General features: G+C 37.4%; 1 protein-coding gene across 5 annotated transcripts in view; it reads right to left on the bottom strand.

Moving 5' to 3' along the window:
* The window catches only part of L2HGDH (L-2-hydroxyglutarate dehydrogenase), a 51,089-nt gene that overhangs the window by 26,369 nt on the left and 4,097 nt on the right, over nucleotides 1-20,623 (bottom strand). For 4 of the 5 annotated variants that reach the window (XM_067736356.1, XM_067736348.1, XM_067736340.1 and 1 more), the window contains exons 2-4: nucleotides 17,858-17,973; nucleotides 17,026-17,177; nucleotides 11,686-11,817 (exon numbers count right to left, since the gene is read on the bottom strand). In XM_067736356.1, coding sequence (XP_067592457.1) covers nucleotides 11,686-11,817; nucleotides 17,026-17,177; nucleotides 17,858-17,973 — 400 coding nt within the window. Of the gene's footprint in view, nucleotides 1-6,473; nucleotides 6,592-11,685; nucleotides 11,818-17,025; nucleotides 17,178-17,857; nucleotides 17,974-20,623 lie in introns of those variants that run through there. The other variant, XM_067736365.1, reaches the window with a different exon arrangement.

Here is a 20,623-nt window from a genome sequence, read left to right as displayed (position 1 = left end):
ACCACTAGCCCCGCCACCACTTTCCCCCCTGGGTGTCCATACGTTTGTTCTCTACATCTGTGTCTCAATTTCTGCCCTGCAAACTGGTTCATCTGTACCGTTTTTCTAGGTTCCACATACATGCGTTAATATACGATATTTGTTTTTCACTTTCTGACTTACTTCACTCTGTATGAGTCTCTGGATTCATCCACATCTCTACAAATGACCCAATTTCATTTCTTTTTATGGCTGAGTAATATTCCATTGTATATATGTACCACATCTTCTTTATCCATTCATCTCTCGATGGGCATTTAGGTTGCTTCCATGCCTTGGCTATTGTAAATAGTGCTGCAATGAACACTGGGGTTCATGTGTCTTTTTTTTTTTAAATTTAATTTAAGTTTTTTTTTATACAGCAGGTTCTTATTAGTGATCAGTTTTATCCACATCAGTGTATACATGTCAATCCCAACTGCCCAATTCATCACACCACCATCCCCACCACCCTGCAGCATTCCCCCCTTGGTGTCCATACGTTTGTTCTCTACATCTGCGTCTCAACTTCTGCCCTGCAAACCGGTTCATCTGTACCACTGTTCTAGGTTCCACATACATGTGTTAATATACGATATTTGTTTTTCTCTTTCTGACTTACTTTACTCTGTATGACAGTCTCTAGATCCATCCACATCTCAACAAATGACCAAATTTCGTTCCTTTTTATGGCTGAGTAATATTCCATTGTATATATGTACCACACCTTCTTCATCCATTCGTCTGTTGATGGGCATTTAGGTTGCTTCCATGACCTGGCTATTGTAAATAGTGCTGCAATGAACACTGGGGTGCATGTGTCTTTTTGAATTACGATTTTCTCTGGGTATATGCCCAGTAGTGGGATTGCTGGATCATATGGTAATTCTACTTTTAGTTTTTTAAGGAACCTCCATAGTGGCTGTATCAATTTACATTCCCACCAACAGTGCAAGAGGGTTCCATTTTCTCCACACCCTCTCCAGCATTTGTTGTTTGTAGATTTTCTGATGATGCCCATTCTAACAGGTGTGAGGTGATACCTCATTGTAGTTTTGATTTGCATTTCTCTAATAATTAGTGATGCTGAGCAGCTTTTCATGTGCTCCTTGGCCATCTGTATGTCTTCTTTGGAGAAACATCTATTTAGGTCTTCTGCCCATTTCTGGATTGGGTTTTTATTTTTTTAATATTGAGCTGCATGAGCTGTTTGTATATTTTGGAGATTAATCCTTTGTTGTTTTGTTTGCAAATATTTTCTCGCTTTCTGAGGGTTGTCTTTTCATCTTGTTTGTAGTTTTCTTTGCTTTGCAAGAGCTTTTAAGTTTCATTAGGTCCCATTTGTTTATTTTTGTTTTTATTTCCCTTACTCTAGGAGGTGGATTAAAAAAGATCTTGCTGTGATTTATGTGAAAGAATGTTCTTCCTATGTTTTCCTCTAAGAGTTTTACAGTGTCTGGTCTTACATTTAGGTCTCTAATCTATTTTGAGTTTATTTTTGTATATGGTGTTAGGGAGTGTTCTAATTTCATTCTTTTACACATAGCTGTCCAGTTTTCCCAGCACCACTTATTGAAGAGACTGTCTTTACTGCACTGTATATCCTTGCCTCCTTTGTCATAGATTAGTTGACCATAGGTGTGTGGGTTTATATCTGGGCTTTCTATCCTGTTCCATTGATCTATATTTCTGTTTTTGTGCCAGTACCATATTGTCTTCATTACTGTAGCTTTGTAGTATAGTCTGAAGTCAGGGAGTCTAATTCCTCCAGCTCCATTTTTTTCCCTCAAGACCACTTTGGCTATTCAGGGTCTTTTGTGTCTCCATACAAATTTTAAGATTTTTTGTTCTAGCTCTGTAAAAAATGCCATTGGTAATTTGACAGGGATTGCACTGAATCTGTAGATTGCTTTGGGTAGTATAGTCATTTTCACAATATTGAATCTTCCAACAAAAGAGCATGGTATATCTCTCTATCTGTTTGTCTCATCTTTAATTTCTTTTAACATTGTCTTATAGTTTTCTGCATAGAGGTCTTTTGTCTCCCTAGGTATTTTATTCTTTTTGTTGCAGTGGTAAATGGGAGTGTTTCCTTAATTTCTCTTTCAGATTTTTTATCATTAGGGTGTAGGAATGCAAGAGATTTCTGTGCAGTAATTTTGTATCCTGCAACTTTACCAAAATCATTGATTAGCTCTACTAGTTTTCTGGTGGCATCTTTAGGATTCTCTATGTATAGTATCATGTCATCTGCAATAGTGACAGTTTTACTTCTTCTTTTCCAATTTGTATTCCTTTTATTTCTTTTTCTTCTCTGAATGCCGCGGCTAGGACTTCCAAAACTATGTTGAATAATAGTGGTGAGAGTGGACATCCTTGTCTTGTTCCTGATCTTAGAGGAAATGCTTTCAGTTTTTCACCATTGAGAATGATGTTTGCTGTGGGTTTTTGTATACAGCCTTTATTATGTTGAGGTAGGTTCCCTGTATGCCCACCTTCTGAAGAGTTATCATAAATGTGTGTTGAATTTTGTCAAAAGTTTTTTCGGCATCTATTGAGATAATCATATAGTTTTTATCCTTCAATCTGTTAATATGGTGTATCACACTGATTGATTTGCGTATATTAAAGAATCCTTGAATCCCTAGGATAAATCCCACTTGATCATGGTGTATGATCCTTTTAACATGTTGTTGGATTCTGTTTGCTAGTATTTTGTTGAGGATTTTTGCACCTATATTCATCAGTGATATTGGTCTGTAATTTTTTTTTGTAGTATCTTTGTCTGGTTTTGGTATCAGGGTGATGGATGGCCTCATAGCATGAGTTTGCGAGTTTTCCTTCTGCAGCTTTTTGGAAGAGTTTGAGAAGGATGGGTGTTAGCTCTTCTCTAAATATTTGACAGCATTCACCTGTGAAGCCATCTAGTCCTGGACTTTTGTTTGTTGGAAGATTTTTAATCACAGTTTCAATTTCATTACTTGTGATTGGTCTGCTCATATTTTCTATTTCTTCCTGATTCAGTCTTGGCAGGTTGTGCATTTCTAAGAAGTTCTCCATTTCTTCCATGTTGTCCATCTTATCGGCATAGAGTTGCTTGTAGTAGTCTCTCAGGATGCTTTGTATTTCTGCGGTGTCTGTTGTAACTTCTCCTTTTTCATTTCTAATTTTATTGATTTGAGTCCTCTCCCTCTTTTTCTTGATGAGTCTGGCTAATGGTTTATCAATTTTGTTTATCTTCTCAAAGAACCAGCTTTTAGTTTTATTGATCTTTGCTATTGTTTTGTTTCTTTTTCATTTATTTCTGCTCTAATCTTTATGATTTCTTTCCTTCTGCTGACTTTGGGTTTTGTTTGTTCTTCTTCCTCTAGTTCCTTTAGGTGTAACGTTAGATTGTTTATTTGAGATTTTTCTTGTTTCTTGAGGTAGGCTTGTATTGCTATAAACTTCCCTGTTAGAACTGCTTTTGCTGCATCCCATAGGTTTTGGATTGTCGTGTTTTCATTGTCATTTGTGTCTAGGTATTTTTTAGTTCCTCTTTGATTTCTTTAGTGATCTCTTGGTTATTTAGTAATGTACTGTTTAGCCTCCATGTGTCTGTGTTTTTTACATCTTTTTCCCTGTAATTGATTTCTAATCTTATAGCATTGTGGTCAGAAAAGATCCTTGATATGACTTCAATTTTTTAAAGTTTACTCAGGCTTGATTTGTGACCCAGGATGTGATCTATCCTGGGGAATGTTCCATGTGCAGTTGAGAAGAAAGTGTAATCTGCTGTTTTTTGGATGGAATGTCCTATAAATAGCAATTAAATCTATCTGGTCTATTGTGTCATTTAAAGGTTGTGTTTCCTTATTAATTTTCTGTTTGGATGATCTGTCCATTGGTGTAAGTGAGGTGTTAAAGTCCTCCACTATTATTGTGTTACTGTCGATTTCCTCTTTTATAGCTGTTAGCAGTTGCCTTATCTATTGAGGTGCTCCTAAGTTGGGTGCATATATATTTATAATTGCTATATCTTTTTCTTGGATTGATCCCTTGATCATTACGTAGTGTCCTTCCTTATCTCTTGTAACATTCTTTATTTTAAAGTCTATTTTGTCTGATACGAGTATTGCTACTCCAGCTTTCTTTTGATTTCCATTTGCATGGAATATGTTTTTCCATTCCCTCACTTCAGTCTGTATGTGTCCCTAGGTCTGAAGTGGGTCTCTTGTACACAGCATATATATATATATGGGTCTTGTTTTTATATCCATTCAGCAAGCCTGTGTCTTTTGGTTGGAGCATTTAATCCATTCACATTTAAGGTAATTATCAATATGTATGTTCCTATTACCATTTTCTTAATTTTGGGGGGGTTTATTTTTGTAGGTCCTTTTCTTCTCTTGTGTTTCCCACTTAGAGAAATTTCTTTAGCATTTGTTGTAGAGCTGGTTTGGTGGTGCTGAATTCTCTTAGCTTTTGCTTGTCTGTAAAGCCTTTGATTTCTCCATTGAATCTGAATGAGATCCTTGTCAGGTAGAGCAATCTTGGTTGTAGGCTCTCCCCTTTCATCACTTTAAATATGTCATGCCACTCCCTTCTGGCTTGTAGAGTTTCTGCTGAGAAATCAGCTGTTAACCTTATGGGAGTTCCCTTGTATGTTATTTGTCGTTTTTCCCTTGCTGCTGTCAATAATTTTTCTTTGTCTTTAATTTTTGCCAGTTTTTTTGCCAATTTGATTACTATGTGTCTCAGCGTGTTTCTCCTTGGGTTTATCCTGTGTGGGACTCTCTGTGCTTCCTGGACTTGGGTGGCTATTTCCTTTCCCATGTTAGGGAAGTTTTCAACTATAATCTCTTCAAATATTTTCTCAGGTCCTTTCTCTCTCTCTTCTCCTTTTGGGACCCCTATAATGCAAATGTTGGTGCATTTAATGTTGTCCCAGAGGTCTCATAGGCTGTCTTCATTTCTTTTCATTCTTTTTTCTTTATTCTGTTCCGCAGCAGTGAATTCCACCATTCTGTCTTCCAGGTCACTTATCCGTTCTTCTGCCTCAGTTATTCTGCTACTGATTCCTTCTAGTGTATTTTTCATTTCAGTTATTGTATTGTTCATCTCTGTTTGTTTGTTCTTTAATTGTTTTAGGTCTTCGTTAAACATTTCTTGCATCTTCTCGATCTTTGCCTCCATTCTTTTTCCGAGGTCCTAGATCATCTTCACTATCATTATTCTGAATTCTTTTTCTGGAAGGTTGCCTATCTCCACTTCATTTAGTAGTTTTTCTGGGGGTTTATCTTGTTCCTTCATCTGGTACATAGCCCTCTGCCTTTTCGTCTTGTCTACCTTTCTGTGAATGTGGTTTTTGTTCCACAGGCTGCAGGATTGTAGTTCTTCTTGCTTCTGCTGTCTGCCCTCTGGTGGATGAGGCTATCTAAGAGGTTTGTGCAAGTTTCCTGATGGGCAGGACTGGTGGTGGGTAGAGCTGGCTGTTGCTCTGGTGGGCAGAGCTCAGTAAAACTTTAATCTGCTTGTCTGCTAATGGGTGGGGCTGGGTCCCCTCCCTGTTGGTTGTTTGGCCTGAGGTGACCCAACACTGGAGCCTCCCCGGGCTCTTTTGTAGGGCTAATGGCAGACTCTGGGAGGGCTCACGTCAAGAAGTACTTCCCAAAACTTCTGCTTCCAGTGTCCTTGTCCTCACGGTGAGACACAGCCACCACCCACCTCTGCAGGAGACACTCCAACACTAGCAGGTAGGTCTGGTTCAGTCTCCTATGGGGTCACTGCTCCTTCCCCTGGGTCCCGATGTGCACACTACTTTGTGTGTGCCCTCTGAGAGTGGAGTCTCTGTTTCCCCCAGTCCTGTCAAAGTCCTGCAATCAAACCTCGCTGGCCTTCAAATTCTGATTCTCTAGGAATTCCTCCTCCCGTTGCCAGACCCCCAGGGAAGCCTGACATGGGGCTCAGAAGCTTCACTCCAGTGGGTGGACTTCTGTGGTATAAGTGTTCTCCAGTTTGTGAGTCACCCACCCAGCAGTTATGGGATTTGATTTTATTGTGATTGCGCCCCTCCTACCATCTCATTTTGGCTTCTCCTTTGTCTTTGGATGTGGGGCATCTTTTTTGATGAGTTCCAGTGTCTTCCTGTCGATGATTTTTCAGCAGTTAGTTGTGATTCCAGTGCTCTCACAAGAGGGAGTGAGAGCACGTCCTTCTACTCTGCCATCTTGAACCAATCTCCTAATCTCTTTAATACTAGTGTATTTCCCCCTTAAGTATGGCATCAGTCTAAATAACCAGTTCTGCTATACACTGAATGTCTGTGTGCCTCCAAAATTCATATGTTGAAACCTAATGACCCCTGTGACGGTATTTGGAGGTGGGGCCTTTCGGAAGTGATTAGGTCATGAGGATGGAGGCTTCGTGAATGGGATTAGTGCCTTTATAAAAGAAACTCCAGAGAGTTCCCTTACCCCTTATGCCATGTGAGAACACAGCAAGAAGATGGTCTATGAACCAGGAAGTGGGTCCTCACCGGACATCAAATCTTCCAGAGCCTTGATCTCAGACTTCCAGCCTCTAGAACTGTGAGAAATAAATATCTGACATTTATAAGCTAACTGGTTCATGGTACTTTGTTGCAGCAGCCCCAACTGACTAAAACAAGCTCTTATATGAGTTATTCACAAGCCTGGTTTGAAGACATCCTAGGATCTCTCTACAATGTTTTTAAATAGCCTATTTTACTCAGCAGAGGAATTGATATGGCTTAAAGGAAATAAACAGAATAAAATATTGGGGTACAAGCAAAGCATCAGGAAAGGGGGAAAATGTAAAGCAGGAGGAAAAGAACAAACATAACTAAGTTATCTTAACAGATTTCATGAAAAGTTCCCAAGTATCTCAAACAAAACCAATTTGAATTCACTAGAACTACTGCTTAAATAAGCCCAAAATAACATCTACCACTTCTTGAGGATTAACATATGCTGGATGCCTTACATATATCACTGTATTTAATTCTCAGAACAACCTGCATTTTACAAATGAGGAGTCTGAGGTTTAGAACAATTTTAACCCACTCAAGGTAAACAGCTGTTAAATAGGCAGAAATGAGATTTAAATTTATGTCTGTCTGGCTTCTCAGCCACCACATTCTGCTGCTCACCTTATGTCAGATCCTACTTTATGGGAAAAAAAAAGACAGAATATAGTGAGATAAAATAAAGAATAATATGTCAAAATTCCCTGAAGTCTAGAAATTACTAACCTATGATATTCAAGAGTAGCAGAAAGAAATTAGGTAGTCTAAAAATAACTATAAATAAGTGGTGTCGATGGTATCATGGTGAGCATAGCTGCCTTCCAATAGTAAATATAAATAGCTTTGACCTCCCACCTCAAGGCTCCCCTCTCTCCCATGTCCAATTCCATCCTATGTACCAGAACTTGATTAACCTTCCTAAATTAGCACAGTTTGCATATCATTTTCTTGCCTAAATCCTTCAGTGGCTCCCTACTGTTAGATCAGGAGCTGGTAATCTTTTCTGTAAAGGGCCAGATAGTAAATATTTTTGCCCATGTGAGGCTTAGGATCTCTGTTTCAATTACTCGAGTTGGCTGTTTGGCACAAAAGCAGCCATAGACAACACATAAATGAGTAAGTATGATTGTTCTCCAATAAAAATTTATTTGTGGACACTGAAATTTGAGTTTCATATAAGTTTCATGTGTCACAAAATATTATTCTTCTTTTAATTTTTTCAACCATTTAAAACAGCTTATAGGTCTTTAAAAACATGTGGTGGGCTGGATTTGGCCCACAGGCCATAGTTTGCCAATCCTGGCTTAAGACCGTGTAGCATTTGCCCAAAGCCTGAAAGAAATAGCCAAAATTAGATATTCAGTGAAGGTGTCTTCTTTTTTAAAAAAATCAGTCATTCATTCACCATCTCAGAGAGATAAGAAATGCATGGGGAGAGGAAAAGGGAGAAGAAGACCTACTCCCACAAGTTAAACACTTTGATTATTCTGACTGAGTCTGAGGGGAGGGAAGGGTGAGGTTTTCTGGAGTTGAAGATGCTATGACTTTCTCTGCAGGAAGAACTCATTTAACACTGTTTGGATTCCTAGTCTCTTGGGAACTTTATACTAATTAATAAAATCAAATATTTTGATCTAACTTTAACTGCACAACTACAGATAACTTAAGGGAAAAAAATCTATTTCTATCTTGTCTTTTTGTGAAAGGATTTGAAGCAGCCTGTAAAAACAAACAAACAAGAAACACATACAAAACAATATATGCTAGCATTAAATATTGAGCCAGACAAGTATATGGGTTGGAAAGGAAGAAATAAGTTATTACTTGCAGATGACATGATTGTACACAGAAAATACAAAAGAATTGGGACTTCTCTGGTGGTCCAGTGGTTAAGACTCCACACTTCCACTGCAGGGGGCATGTGTTCGATCCCTGGTTGGGGAAGTAAGATCCCACATGCCATATGGCCAAAAAAAAAGAAAAAGAATTTATAGACAAACTATTAGAATCAATAAGTGAATTCAACAACCAAGATGAATACATGGTCAAAAATCAATTTGATTTCCATATATCTGTAATGTATAAGTAGAAAATAAACTTTAAATAACAATACTATTTATGAGAGTATAAAAAATCAAATACCTAGAAATAAATCTAAGAGACATGTAAGACCTCTACACTGAAAACTGTAATACATTTTTTTCAATAAATTAAAGATTCAGATAAATGGAGTGATCCATGTTCATGGATTGGAAGATTCAATATTGTAAATATGTCAACTGTCTGCAAATATGTCAACCTACATATTCAGGGCAATCTCAATCGAAATCACAACAGGTTATCCTGTGGACTTTAGCAAATTAATTCTAAAATGTATATGGAAATGCAAAGATCCAAGAATAGGCAATACAATGTTGAAGAAGAACAAAATTGAAGGACTTACTCAACCGGATGTCTAGACCTACTGAAAAGCTATAGTAACTAAGACATTATGGTAGTGGTACAAGAAGAGACAACAGAAGAGAAGAGAGTCCAGACACAGAGCCCACCTATATATAGTCACCTGGTATCACAAAGGTAACACTGCAGTGCAGTGGGGAAATAATGGTCTTTTTGATAAATGGTGCTGGGCTAACTAGATATCTACATATGAGGGGAAAAAAGTGTACCTTGACCCCTATCTTATACCATAAACAAAAATCAATTCCAAATGGATCGTAGATCTAAATGCGAAAGGTAAAACAACATAGCTTTTAGAAAAAAAGCATAGGAGAATATCTTCCTGATGCTGAAATAGGCAAAGATTTCTCAGAGTACAAAAAAGCACTAAGCATAAAAGAGAAATATATGCATAAATTGATTGAATGATTACATTAAGACTAAGAACCTCTGTTCATCTAAAGACACTATTAAGAGTGAAAACACAAGCCACAGAGTCATAGAAGATATCTATTGTGTATATGTATATATATATACACAACAAAAGACACATATTCAGACTATATAATGAACTTATAAAATTAATAAGAATTAATAATTGTTAAGAAGGACAGTCAATCCAATAGAAAAATGGGCAAAGGACTTAGTTACTTCACAAAAGAAAATATCCAAATGGCCAGTAAATATATGAAAAGGTGTACAATTTTATGGGTCAACAGGGAAACTATAATATTATACTACTACATAGCCACCAGAATGGCTAAAATGAAAACAACAAACAATATTAAGTGTTGGTGAAGATAAGGAGCAACTGTAACTCTCATACACTGCTGATAAGAGTATTATTTGGGACAAATGCTATGGAAAACTCTTTGGCAGTACCTGCCACAGCCAGACATATATATAAATTATGACCATAATTTCCCTCCGAGGTATATCCCCAACGGAAGTGTGTACGTGTGTTCACCAAAATAGATGTGCTAGAATGTTCTTAGTAGCACTACTTGCAAGAGCTCCAAATTGGAAACTACCCAAAACGCCCAACAACAGTATAAAGAGCCATGCTATATTCATACAAAGGATTATTATACAGCAATGACAACAAATTATAACTACATGCAATAATATGGATGAATTTTATAAACAATACTGAATAAAAGAAGTCCAGACACAAACGAGCACATACTATATGATTCTACTTACACAAAATTCAAAAATCTATGATGTAAAAGAACAGTGGTCATCCTTAAGGGAAAGGTAGTGTCTAGGAGGGGGCATGAGGGGAATTCTGAGAAGCTGGTAATGTTCTGTTTGTTGATCTGGATGATCACACTTAACGAAAATTCATCAAGCTGTATACATTTATGATTTTGGATGTATGCTGTGATTCAATAAAAAGTTCCAAAAAATCAGAGCATATAGAAAACAAAGGTGGAAAGATAAGATGAAACAAAGAGCAAATTTAGTACATGAAAATAAAAATGTATGCTTAATGCTCTAGATATTTGGCAAGAGTAGGGCACAAATGTGTTTCTGCTTAGAGCCAAGGCAAACAGGACAATACAGTTAAAGAATTCAGTGTCCATCGATAAAAACAAGCCAATTGTGCTCAGGAAAAATAAAATTATTCTTAGAACTGGAGTCTGAAATTTCTCCTGAGTGTTCTCAGAGAGATGTTGTTTGACAGTGAACCTATGTCCTCAACCACCTCCTTATAGTAGAGGCCTCAGTGAGTGACACAATGACTTTCTCCATAGGCTGATGCCATAAAACCAAAACACAACTCAAGGAGAGTAATCTGGGGTCAAGAAGTAGGATGGGGAGAGAAAAACACTACAGTGTAGGTGTACTACAATCTGATGGTCTGGAGAGATGTACAAGAATGAATGGTCTACATATCACCCAGGCTCTCTCCCTTAAATAGTGTTTCTCTAAAGCAAGCTTTTGATAAGCACTGCCTGACAGTGAGTTCAAGGTCACACTCGCTAAGACAGGTACTCACAGTCCAGCTATTGGAATATGTCATTAAAACACTGGGGAATGGGGAACAGGAGATACAGCAATTCATTGGAACAGTCAGTGGAATGAGAATTGGACGGATAGCCTCTAAAAGGCTATCAAGGGAAGTTGATATGCAGAGTAACTATTATATTATTATTTGTGTTTCTATCACAAATACAAGAAAGAAGATCTGGTTTTCCCCACAGCATGTTTTAAGCCAGAAACTCTATAACCTACCCTCCTGAAACAGATCCAATATTGTAGCCACCCTCCTCAAAAATTTTTAGTGGCTACCTATGCCTACTGGATAAACTTCAAAGTATCAGCATGGATATGATATCAAGCCCTTTATGTGGGCTAATTCTGCCTTCCCAGTCTCATCTATTATCTCTTGCTACACACCCTATGATCCAACCACAACTCACCACTCAGTGGTTTCCAAACATGCCATAGAGTCTCAGACCTCCTCTTGCTTTTGCCTATGTTCTTCAGGACCTGGTAGTTTCTTGTAGGAAAAGAAGAAATCAGGTGTCCAGAGTTTGTGGCAATGCCCTCTTGTGTCTGGCACCTTAATGCTTCTGTAACAGGATTATTTAACTGTCTCTATGATTCCTGCTTCCTATAAACTCACCCTCAGCCTCCATGTCACAGGACTGAGCCCTATCCCTGTGAGCCTGTGTGTGGGTTAGTGAATCACTTACCCTACAATATGGCTCCTTCTTTTTTATGTCCTCTTGCTGGATCAGCCTCAGGTCCTGGACACCATTCTGCAGGCCTCTCTCATACAGGGCCTTAAGTCTGGGAATTTCTTCTTGTTCAACAGCTACTATAAGCTTAAAAAGAAAAAAGATAAAGAACATGAATAGAGTTAAATATATCATCAGCTATGATAGATAAATTCAATAGAAAATCATAAATTAGTGTATGATTCAAATTGGGTTGATTTTTTTAAACTGTTTTTGCTTCATGTATCTACTTCTCCCTTTCTTCATGACTTCACTTTCTTCCTCCACCAAAAACATTTGTCTTAAGACTGCATTAAAACAAAGGTGAGATGTAGCCTCAATTGTCACATCTGCTATGACAGTTGCTACATGCACCTTGGCCAGAAGTATCGCCATCACTCCCTCGATCCCAGAGGGGAAAGAAGCACAGGTTGCTTAGTCTTTACATTAAAAACCAAACAAAAAACAAAAGTGAAACAAAACTAAACAAAAACCAGTACATCAGAAAGACAGGCAATATTCAGTATAATGGAATATCGCTAACAGAAAACTATTTTATTTTTTGGAATAAAGTACATTTCAAAGTATTTACTAATGCATTCTGTTGCAGAGGAGAAAAACAGAAAATTCATCAAGACTCTTTTCCTGTTTATTTCTGGGCAAAGTATCTGTTTGAGGTAGTTTCTTACTTAACAGCTACCAGCAAAGGAAAGCACAGATAATATTCACAAGTACATCAGAATTCAAAAATCACTATTTCATAGCAAGGAGTCAACCGAACTCCATAAAGTCATACTTTTAATCAAGGTGTAAAGGTTATTTAAATCAACAAATAATTAACCTTAAAAATATACGTGGAATCATAGGGCACTATCAAGAAAGTGAAAAGATAACCCACTGAATGGGAGAAAATACTTGCAAATCATTATCGCTGATAAGGCTCTAATATGCAGAATATATAAAGAACTCTTTAGAAACTCTGTACAAACTTCCAAATATAAAATAAACAAGTCATAGGGATGTAATGTACAGCATGGTGACTATAGTTAATAATTGTGTATTGAATATTTGAAAGTTGCTAAGAAAATAGATCTTAAAAGTCCTCGTCACAAGAAAAAAAATACTTTTTCTTACTGTGAATGGTGACAGATGTTAACTAGACTTATGGTGGTGGTCATTTCACAATACATACACATGAAACTAATAATAATATTATATGTTAATCATACCTCAATTTAAAGAAATAAAAGGACTTCAAACTTGAAAAAAAAAAAAAAAGAAGTTGGGGAGGGGCAGACACTCAGAGGCACAAATCAGTGACTGAACCAGGAAAACTCTGAAATCAGGTCATTAAGTCACATTGACACCGTTGTGGCCTGGAAGCAGCAATCTGTAAATTAACACCTGGAGCTGAGCTGAGATGGATTAGAAGCAATGATGTGATTTGATGTGAAGAGGGAATATGAAGTAGTGTTCAAGGCTCCAGAAAGAAGTAGGGGTTACAGAGCTTAAAATCATCCTATGGGTAGGCATGGGGCATGGTATGTTTCTCAATGGTGGATGTTATGGATGTTGTCTGGTTCCTTTGGCTTAAAGGATTAAAAAAAAAAAAAACAAAAAAACCCTCATAACTCAACCATAAAAACTGTAAATACAGTTTTATATCTTGCTTTTTTTACTTAACACTATATCAGGACCATTTTCCCACATCATTAAAAAAAAAATCTTCATAGCATCTTTAATGGTGACAATGAACTTTTATTCTTAAAAATTACATGAAGAAGAGTTATAAGGAAATATTATGAACAGCTGTATGCAACAAATTAGATAATCTATATGAAATGGGAAAATTCTTAAAAAGACACAAACTTCTGAAACTGACTCAAGAAGAAAAAGAGTATCTGAATAGACCCATAACAAGAAATGGAATTAGTAACTGTAAAGGCTCAGGCCTCATGAATGTTACCAAATGTTTAAAGAAGAATTAATACCAATTCTTCATAAACTCTTCCAAAAAACAGAAGAGAAGGGAACACTTCCTAATTCTATAAGGCCAGTTAACACTCAAACGAGACACAGATATCAAAAGAAAACAAACCTGCATATCAATATCCCTTATGAGTATTGATATAAAAATTCTGAACAAAATACTAGTATATTGAGTGCAGCGACATATAAAAAGGATTATATACCATGACCAAGTGGGATTCATTGCATGAATGCAAGATCTATTTAACATCCAAAAGTCAATTAATATAATAAATTCATATTAATAGAATAAAGGACAAAACCACATGACTGCCTCAAGAGACATAGAAAAGGCATTTGAGAAAATCCAACACCTATTCATGATTAAAATCAACAAACTGCAGGTAAAAAGGAACTTCCTCAGTCTGATAAAGGGCATCCACAAAAAACCCACAACTATCATTATACTTAATAGTGAAAGACTGAATGCTTTCTCCCTAAAATCAAGAACAACACAAAGATATCCACTTTCACTATTTTTATTCAACATTGTATTAGAGATTCTACCCAGGTAAATTAGGCAAGAAAAAAGTAAAACTATCTTATTTGCAGATGATATGATCCTGCATATAGAAAATCCTAAGGAATCCACACACACACACACACACACACACACACACACGAAAAACTATTAGACTAAAAAACGAGTTCACCAAAGTTGAAGGATAAAGATCAATACACAAAAATCAATCATATTCTATACATTAGCAATGAATAAACCAAACTGAAATTAAGAAAACAATTCCCCTCACAAAAGCATCAGAAAGAATAAAATATCAAGGAATAAAATTACAAAAGAAGTGCAAGACCTGTAAAATGAAAAATGTTTTTAAGTTGTTGAAAGAAATTAAAGAAGATCTAAATAAGTGGGAAGACATCCCAAGTTCATGGTTTGCAAAATTTAATATTGTTAAGATGGCAATACTCCCCAAACTGATCTATAGATTCAATATAATCGCTCGCTAACAAAAATCCCAGCTGCCTTTTTTGGAGAAACTGACAAACTGACCCTAAAATTCATATGGAAATGCAAGGGACCCAGAATAGCCAAAACACTCTTGAAAAAGAACAAAGTTGGAGGACTCACACTTACTGATTTCAAAAAATAAAGAGTTACAGTAAACAAGATGGTGTGGTACTGGCATAACGATAGACACACATCAATGGAATGGAATTGAGAATCCTAAACAAACCTTCTTACACTTATGCTCAACTGATTTTTGGTACAGGTGCCAAAACAATGTAGAAAGAATATTTTTTTCAACAAATGGTGCTGAGACAACTGGATATCCACATGCAAAAGAATGAAGTTGGAACTCTTCCTCACACCATATACCAAAATTAATTAAAAAGTGAACCTAGGGCTTCCTTGGTGGCGCAGTGGTAGAGAGTCCACCTGCTGATGCAGGGGACACGGGTTCGTGCCCCGGTCCGGGAGGATCCCACATGCCGTGGAGTGGCTGGGCCCGTGAGCCATGGCCGCTGAGCCTGCGCGTCCGGAGGCTGTGCTCCGCAACAGGAGAGGCCACAACAGTGAGAGGCCTGCATACCGCAAAAAAAAAAAAAAGTGAACTTACGCTGGAGGAATACGTGTAAGGGTAGAAGCTCTGCTTCTGGTGGTGGGGTCTGGGGAAGGGGCAGTAGGCCATCTGAAAAGGTGGTAAGAAGCACCTGAAGCAGCCCAAGAAGCAGGCCAAGAAGTTGGATGAGGATGATAAGGCATTCAAGCAGAAACAAAAAGAGAAGCAAAAGAAACTTGAGGCTGCAAGGAAGGCCCTCCTGGCGACAGTTGGAATTAAGAAATCTGTCAAAAAGTAAGCTGTTCCTTGTGCCAGAGGCAATGGTGATCCTTAATTCCATTCCTGTTTAAATAACTGGATTCCCTGCCATAACATCTGTTGCCACCTATAGTTAGAATGAAGTGCTGTCTTGAAACCTGCTATAAATTTAAGAACAAACTTTTGTTAAAGTTTAAAAAAATGAAATCATACAGTGGTTCATCTTCTCTTTAGTTCTTCTCATTCGGCCATTTCTACCTTAGCTGTGAGGTCAGAGTAAACCCAGCCCAGAATCCTGCCAAAGTCTGTTCTTCAGTCTTTGTTCTAGCTCCAATTCTATAACACTCAGAATTAAACCAACTCATTTGGGGGAAAAAAACTATCACAGATCTAAACATCAGAGCTAAGGCTTTGACATTAGAAGAAAATGTAGGAGCACTTTTTCATGATCTAAAGTTAGGCAATGATTTCTTAGATATGACACTAAAAGTATAAGCAATAAAAGAAAAGAAAAGATAAACTAGACTTCATCAAAATTGAAAGTTTCTGTGCTTCAAAGGATACCATCAAGAAGTAAAAAAGAAAATCTACAGAATGGGAGAAAATATTTAGTAATATTTAAAATACGATCATTACTATTGCTATTATTTTATTTAAAAATATATATATATTTTAATATTTTAGTAGTATTTTAGTAAATATCATATAGCTGATAAGGGATATTTATATATCCAGAATATATAAATAACACATACAAATCAACAATAAAAAGACAAAGAACTCAATTTTAAAATGAGAAAAAGATTTGAATAGATATTTCTCCAAAGAAGATAAATGAATGGCCAATAAGTATATGAAAAGATGCTTAACATCATTAATTACTATGTTTAATTACATAAAAACCACAATGATATAGCACTTCACATCCTCTAGGATAGCTAAAATGAAACAGACAATAACAGGTGTTCATGAGGATGTGAGGATATTGGAATCCTCATTAACTGCTGATGGGGATGTAAAATAGTACAGCACTTTGGAAAACAGTTTCACACTTCCTCAAAATGTTAAATATGTAGTTACCATATGACCCGGCAACTCCACTCATAGGTATATACCTGACAGAAATGAAAACATAGGTCCATACAAAAACTTGTACATAAATGTCCATAGCAGCATTATTCATAGTAGCCAAAAAGTGGAAACAACCCAAATGTCCATCAACTGATAACTGGATAAACAAAATGTGGTTTACCAATACAATGGAGTATAAGGAGGAATGAAGTACTGATTCATGCCACAAGATGAACGAACCTTGAAAACACCATGCCAAGTGAAAGAAGCCAATCACAAAAGACAACATATTGTATGATCCCATTTATATGAAACATCTAGATTTTGCAAATTACATGGATACAGAGAAAGAAAAGCCAGGCATTTTTTAAATCAACATTTAAGATTACTAAGTAAATGCTATTTATAAATAAGTCAAGGCCCTAGTAAAATGCCATACCTTGCCACATTGCTTGTAGGAAATTCCCTTTTGGTTACAGTACTCATAGATGAGGGCTGCGCCTTGTACACATAACTTAGCTTTCAGAGATTCAGGTTTATAATAAATTCCACTATGTATGACACCACTGTTATGTCCAGTCTGATGAATAGCTATGGAACAAGAGAAACAGGTTAGGAGAAACTACATGACTCATTCAAAACTTAAGAAGTGGGGGAATACACTTACAGTTGAAGCTATTAGAGACCGCTATTTAAAATTCTGTCTGAGTTTGTTCTTATAGTCAGAGCACTTCTAGCCTCCCGTAGCAGCCAAGCATGGTGTCTGTGTCACATCCCTCCAGCCCATCTCTGACTTCCGCTACAACTTTGGTGCACAAACCTCCCCCCTCACCACAAGCAAACCGCTTCAAGGGTCCACTACAGCTCTCTGCCTTCTGCTCCAGGGCCTTTTCTAATATTTGGGGGCACAGGGACTCAACACCCTATGGACAATCCTCAACCAAAGGGACAGAAGCTGATGGATAAATGAGCACAATCCTGGGAAACATTAGGTAGCTCCTCGAGGGCTCAGTGGAATTAAGCTCCCAGCTGCAACCTAGATAACGCACCCTCACAAGGTTTTTCCTCCTTCCCTGTTTACTCTCCCCACCTCCTCACTCCTGCCTCCTCGAATAACCTTGAAAAAAATCACCTACACCCAAATCCTAGTCCTAGACTCTGCTTTCTAAAGAATCCAAACTGGGACACTAACATCGACATTCAGCATGAAAGATGTAGAACTGACAAAATGAGCAGGTGCTCAGGTTAAGCAACACTGAGAACATACATACCTAAATCTTTCTCCTTTTCCAGAACACCAATGGAAAGAGCTGGATGTCGCAGGATGAGCGCTCTGGCAGAGGCAAGCCCCACAATTCCGCCACCAATAATGACTACATCAAATGAGCTTTAAGAGAAAGCCACCTTTAAAGTAATGCATGTTTACAATAGACTTTATCAAACTTGACAGTTTCATCATCAACCGACAAAGTATTAATTAGTAATCATTAAAATCAAATGTTTATTGGGCTTTGTGACATTTGGCTTTATACTAACGAAGAAACCTTTAAAAGTCACATGCATGTATAATCAGCTACAGCCAGCAGGCAGAGTGGCTAGTTGCCCAAGCTGCTCTAAGTCTCTATAATACTCTGCCCAACCTGGCTACATCAGTGGTTACTCTGTTAACTATCACACTCTCTCCTCTACCATCTATTCGTTAAAAATTCAGGTGCAATATTCTTGAGGATAAGTTAACATTAAGTCTTTAACACCTAGTGTACAAAAATTCATAATTTTTTTATTCTGCTGAGAAGCAAACAGTCAGTGAGAACATCAAACTTAAGGAAATAAGTGGTCCAGAACGGGCTCAGAACCAGTTTTAGCCATAACTCTGATTATATAATCATTTAAAAAATTAGAAAGGGTATGTATAGTCTATCTAAATCTAAAATGAGAAGCTTAAAAGATTACCACAAGCACTGATCTCGTGGTCAACAAATCTAGGTTTTACAGGAACGTGGCCTATCTTGCTTCTTCACCCCATTTATTTTTTTCACCCCCTCCTGCATTATATTATTTCGATCTAAATCTTAAACATCATCTGTAAATATTTCAATATGTTATTTCTAAAATGGCTCTTTAAAAACACACACACAGGGCTTCCCTGGTGGCGCAGTGGTTGAGAGTCCACTCTGCCGATGCGGGGGACACGGGTTCGTGCCCCGGCCAGGAAGATCCCACATGCCACGGAGCAGCTGGGCCCGTGAGCCATGGCCGCTGAGCCTGTGCGTCCAGAGCCTGTGCTCCGCAACAGGAGAGGCCGCAACAGTGAGAGGCCCACATAACGCAAAAAAAAACAAAAAACAAAAAACACACACAATGTCATTATTCTAACCAAAAAATTCAGTTTTTAAATATCATCAAATATTCACGATAAAACTTTTAGAAGAAAACATAGGAGAAAATCTTTGGTATTTAGGGCTACTTGAGGAGTTCACACCAAAACCATGACCCATAAAAGAAAAAAAAATGATAAACTGGACTTCATCAAAATTAAAAACTTTTGCTCTGCAAAAGACTCTGTTAAGAGGATAAGAAGACAATGAACAAACTGGGAGAAAACACTTGCAAACCATATATCTTACAAAGGACACATTTCTCAAATATATATTAAGAACTCTAAAAATAAACAACTCAAGACTTCCCTGGTGGTTCAGTGGTTAAGAATCCACCTACTAATGCAGGGGATATGGGTTCGAGCCCTGGTCCAGGAAGATCCCACATGCTGCAGAGCAACTAAAGCTGTGCACCACAACTACTGAGCCTGCGCTCTAGAGCCCGCGAGCCACAACTACTGAGCCCGCGTGCGACAACTACTGAAGCCCACGTGCCTAGAGCCCGTGCTCTGCAACAAGAGAAGCCACCACAATGAGAAGCCCGCGCACCACAATGAAGAGTAGCCCCTGCTCTCTGCAACTAGAGAACGCCCGCGCACAGCAATGAAGACCCAACGCAGCCATAAATAAATAAATAAATAAATTTATTAAAACAAACAAGTCATTTAGAGAATAGGCAAAAGATATGAACAAACATTTCATCAAAGAGGACAGATATATAGATGGCAAATAAGTACATGAAAATATGTTCAATACCTTTAGTCATTAGGAAAATGCAAACTAAAACTACAATGAGACATCACTACACCCCTATCAGAATGGCTTTTTTTTTTAAAAAAAAATGATAACAACAAACGCTGGTGAGGATGAGAGGAACTGGATCAACTCACACGTTACCGGTAGGAATGTAAAATAGTACAGCCACTCTGGAAAAACAGTATGGCAGTTTCTTAAAAAACTAAACATGTGCTTACTACATGTCTTAGCAACTGCACTCTTTGGCATTTATCCCAGAGAAATGAAAACTTACGTTCCTACAAAAATCTGTACATAAGTGTTCATAGCAGCTTTATTCATAATAGCCAAAAACTGAAACAGCCCAGATACCATTCAACTGGGGAGTGGTTAAACAAACTGCAATACATCCATATCATAGACTGCTACTCAACAATTAAATGGAACCCACTATCAACACAGGCAACACCTTAGATAGATCGCAAGGACATTATGCTGCATGAAAAAAGCCAATCTAAAGGGTTACATACTGTGTGATTCCACTTATATAACATTTTCAAACTGACAAAATTATAGAGCTGAAAAATAGATTCGTGGTTGCCAAAGGTTAGAAAGGGTGGAGAAATGGGATGTGAATATAAAGGGGTAGGTAACACAATCTCTGTATTGATGGAACATTTCTGTTTCTTAATTGTGGTGGCAGTTACACAAATTAACACATGCTGTTAAATTGCATAGTAACACACACAAAAATGAGTGCATGTAACAGCAAAGGAAATCATAAACAAAATGAAAAGACAATCCACAGAATGGGAGAAAATATTTGTAAATGATGCAACCAACAAGGGATTAGTCTCCAAAATTTACAAACAGCTCATGTGACTCAATATCAAAAAAACAAAGAACTCAATCAAAAATTGGGCA

Source organism: Pseudorca crassidens, chromosome 1 (genome assembly GCF_039906515.1).
Source record: "Pseudorca crassidens isolate mPseCra1 chromosome 1, mPseCra1.hap1, whole genome shotgun sequence".
NCBI classification, from domain to species: Eukaryota; Metazoa; Chordata; class Mammalia; order Artiodactyla; family Delphinidae; genus Pseudorca; species Pseudorca crassidens.
The sequence above is the reverse complement of the archived record's forward strand: the minus strand, read 5'-3'. Positions and strand labels throughout refer to the sequence as shown.